The sequence below is a fragment of the Telopea speciosissima genome, chromosome 6, assembly GCF_018873765.1.
Source record: "Telopea speciosissima isolate NSW1024214 ecotype Mountain lineage chromosome 6, Tspe_v1, whole genome shotgun sequence".
Classification (NCBI taxonomy): Eukaryota; Viridiplantae; Streptophyta; class Magnoliopsida; order Proteales; family Proteaceae; genus Telopea; species Telopea speciosissima.
The window spans coordinates 57599664-57603163 of NC_057921.1; the positions used below are offsets into that span (position 1 = coordinate 57599664).

Below are 3500 nucleotides of genomic sequence, written 5' to 3' on the forward strand. Positions count from 1 at the left end.
TGTTGAAAAGATAAGTAAATGCACACAATTGCATATCCAACAAATAATACATTTGGGAGAATGCAGATAAAGTGGATCTATAGTCTGGGAGAACAGAAAGTGTCTGAAGTTTCTATAGTATATAGTTATCTACAGTCCCAGCCTCTCACTTGTTTCCTCTTTTATGAAACAAATATACAGAAAACTTCTTCAGTTAATGCTTAACAGTTGCATAGAGTGCTCTGTTTCTTCAATACAGCCAGCTTGGCGTAGGAGACTTCTAATGCCATCAACCCATTTCTGTTTATGGACATTGTTCTTGCACCTGAACTCTAGAAGACCCTGTGTAGTTTTCAATCCAAAGTAGCCTCCTTCCACACTCTCCTCTTTCATCGTTGGCCATGCTGGAATCTCATCACAAACACCATAAATGATACCTGGTACCAGAAGCATACAATGGAAGGTTAGGATCAAATGACATTCACCAGGTAAGTTTTTCGGAGAAGTGAATTTTCCTGTTCCTGGATTTATACTAATACTCCAATACCAGAAAGGGATAGCATAAGCTTTTAATTGTACCCTTCAATTTATAATTGAATCCTTAGATGGGCCATAAGCTGGAAATGGCATCAAAATTTTCTTTTTCTTAATAGTTTATTTGTTCATCTAGGTAATGTATACTCTGAAATGGCTATTAGCATCAACTTTGGTCTATGACTCATTGATAAGGTCAATTGGTCTACAATCTACGTTGTGATATGATTTAAAATAATTCTATGTTCAGCATGAATCATAATATAGTCCAATCCTTGACCATACTTTTTGTCAGGCATGTAGCTCAGTTATTTTGTTACTAGAGGATTGGGAGCCAAAAATCTCACAGCCTTCTCATCAAAATTAAGCAATCTAGCACAAACAGTTAGAGATGAAAGCTTACATTTATCCCTCTTACAGAAGGCTCCTCCGACATGTTTGCTTTTGAGCTTAACAATGGCCTGTAAGTTCAATAAAGAGGTGAATTAGGGAGGCTGGGTGCATTTCTTGGATGGTATTCAACTATCAGTTAATAGAGTTTTTCTCATCTTAATGAACTTTTCTTTTACCTGTGACTTCTTGTTGAGGTAGAGAGTGACTCGCTTCCAGTGTACCACACCTGCAAATTCCAGCAGCAAGTTCTTAAGGTTTAGTTTTTCCTGTTGATTAGTTGTTAGTGGAGGAAAAGTTTCAATTAGACAAGGCACAAGGACCTTCGCACTCAATAACAGATCTGCAATCTATTCATAATTTTGCTACTAATTAGGAATTAATTGTGTTTGAATGAACTCAGCATATGACACAAATCTGTCTGTAAGGGATGTGACTGGATCTTTCCCAACAAGCCTACATTGGTTCATGCACAGTGAATGTTAGGTAGAGCTTGGCAATCTTTGTGATTCAAGTAGCTTGTTGTGAATGCGCGATTGGATGATCATGCAAACTCGTTTTCAACATAGGAGTTGTAATAACCCCTTATACACAATATTCATCTCTGTTCTATTTTAGTTTTCACAGTAGCTATAAGTGGGAGTACTAGACCGTCTGTCAGCAGACAAACTTCATTGATTCCAGAAATTCAAGATAGATTGGATACCTTTTCGTGTTCGTTGAAGGAGTTCACCTTTGCAGGGAGAATTCTGGATCTCCATTTCTCTCTGACAAGCAGCAGAACAGGTTGGACTGGCACCTCTATCATAAGGAGTTATTGCTGCATGGTTCCTCACTTCCTTGGAAATTCTTGCTCTCAAGGCAGCAGCTCCACGCAAAGCTTAGTTTAAGAAAAAGCAAATTACATTAGTGAATGAAGAATTTCTAGTAAACTATATGGATCATTCATCAGCATATGTTTGTTGAAAATTACATAAGGTAAGAATAGTAGTGAACAAATCTATCATATTTCTGCATGATCAATAGCAAAAATCAAAATAATGTAGCAGATATACCTGTGGCAGCCGCAGCTGTCAGAGTCATTAGATCACCCGGAGTTCTAACATCTACTGCTGATCCGACAACAGAAGCCACTCGATCATGATGAGCTCCTGTTAATTCAGCAATCTCAATGCAGTGTGATGCCAAGAGCTCTGTAGCTGATGCCACAGCTGCAGTCATCCTTGAACTTTGGCCGTTGGAGTTCTCTGCTGCAGCCACAGCAGCCAAGGCTGCAGCAACTCCTGCCACTGAAAGGGTAGCATGGACGCGAGCATTTTCTATACGTGCCTTCTCTTTCTTCTTGTTATGGTTAAAATCCATGTGATGGAACCATTTTCCAACCAGTGCTGTTCGCCGTGCATTCACTGGGTTAACTGTTTTGCTCATCTGCAAAGAGGTAAACTGTGAACTAATTGAAACTGAGAAAAAAGAATACCACTACAGGGATCAGTTGGATTTTTACAACCAGTTGATCAGATTCAAGTTTACAATCTATTGTTTATCCACTAATGCTGATAATATAGAAAACTAACAGAATTGATCTCTTTTTTGCCCATTAAGCTAACATTCCAATTGATGCTCCATTCATCCAAATCATAGATCAAATGAAATCTCAGTTTGGGACTCTGAGATTTAGCTACACTCAATGGATGCAATTCAAATATTAGCCAGAGAGAGAGTAGGGGGAAGCTTACACTTTGCGGCTCCTTGATCGTCTCCGGTATTGAGACTGTATCTGGATTCTTGTCATGAAGAAGATGTTTCTGTCTATGAACTAAAGCTTTGGAGACTTCAAAAGCAGAGAGGCTCCATGACCTCGACAAGAACTCCATGGGCTCTTTGGGTGTTTGCGGTGGAGGGATAGACGATAGTGACAACAATGACTGTATCCCCATCTCTTCATCCTCTTGTGCACTCTCTAACCAATGAAGTCCCATAGGATTATTCTTCCAACTCAAATAACGACCACTCTCCATTAATTCTCTATCTGTACTACAACTTTCCTGGAAACAAAGACTGAATCAAGAGCATCAACTACAGAGTTGATAAAAGCAAGGAAGTGACAAATTTTACTTACTTTCAGTTACTCCCTACAGAAAGTATATATAGGTGAACGGTTGAAGTAGACATTAGAGGGACAGGTTTAGATTCTGTAACAGAGAAGGAAGCCTTGTGCTTGGTGTTCCAGCATAAATTTTGCTTGTTTGTTAAGGATCTGACCTTGAAGACTGGTGAAGTTCAGGAAATGTCGCAGACCCAATGATTCATTGGTTGATTCAATTCTAAATTAATCACCACAAAACACTCTCCTTGTCATACGGGCATCCGCTCGTGCAACACATCACCTCTCCCCATGTGTATGGATTTTATATACTTAATTTTAGTAATAGTAAAAGAGAAGTGTTTGTGACGCTTGTGGGTTCTGTTTTCCAGTCTTTTGTGGGCTTTAGTGCATTATGACTGTCGGTGGCTGGAAGCGTGAGACAACAGTAGAAATGGAGTGAATGAATGAATCTAGTCCCACAGTCCATACTCCATTCTCATCAGTCTCTCTT

General features: G+C 39.3%; 1 protein-coding gene across 3 annotated transcripts; it reads right to left on the reverse strand.

Moving 5' to 3' along the window:
- On the reverse strand, positions 1 to 3500 carry LOC122665203 (VAN3-binding protein-like). Of its 3 annotated transcripts, none has more exons than XM_043861290.1 (7): positions 3023 to 3497; positions 2640 to 2948; positions 1959 to 2346; positions 1610 to 1783; positions 1083 to 1132; positions 917 to 974; positions 1 to 416 (listed from the first exon to the last, which is right to left on the reverse strand). In XM_043861290.1, the coding sequence occupies exons 2-7, from the start codon at positions 2919 to 2921 to the stop codon at positions 190 to 192; spliced, it is 1179 nt and encodes a 392-aa protein (XP_043717225.1). In that variant the 5' UTR covers positions 2922 to 2948; positions 3023 to 3497; the 3' UTR covers positions 1 to 189. The 3 variants fall into 3 exon arrangements, with proteins under 3 accessions (XP_043717225.1, XP_043717226.1, XP_043717227.1); XM_043861291.1 differs by having other exon boundaries at positions 1959 to 2331; positions 3023 to 3496; XM_043861292.1 differs by lacking the exon at positions 917 to 974 and having other exon boundaries at positions 189 to 416; positions 3023 to 3500.

What these genes read in the sequence shown, in the direction of transcription:
- LOC122665203 (XM_043861290.1), bottom strand. Translation starts at nt 2,921, where the DNA reads ATGGAGAGTGGTCGTTATTTGAGTTGGAAGAATAATCCTATGGGACTT. An exon ending in GACAGCTGCGGCTGCCACAG is followed by an intron (nt 1,784 to 1,958) that starts GTATATCTGCTA and finishes TCTTAAACTAAG; the next exon opens with CTTTGCGTGGAGCTGCTGCC. An exon ending in ACCTCAACAAGAAGTCACAG is followed by an intron (nt 975 to 1,082) that starts GTAAAAGAAAAG and finishes TTGAACTTACAG; the next exon opens with GCCATTGTTAAGCTCAAAAG.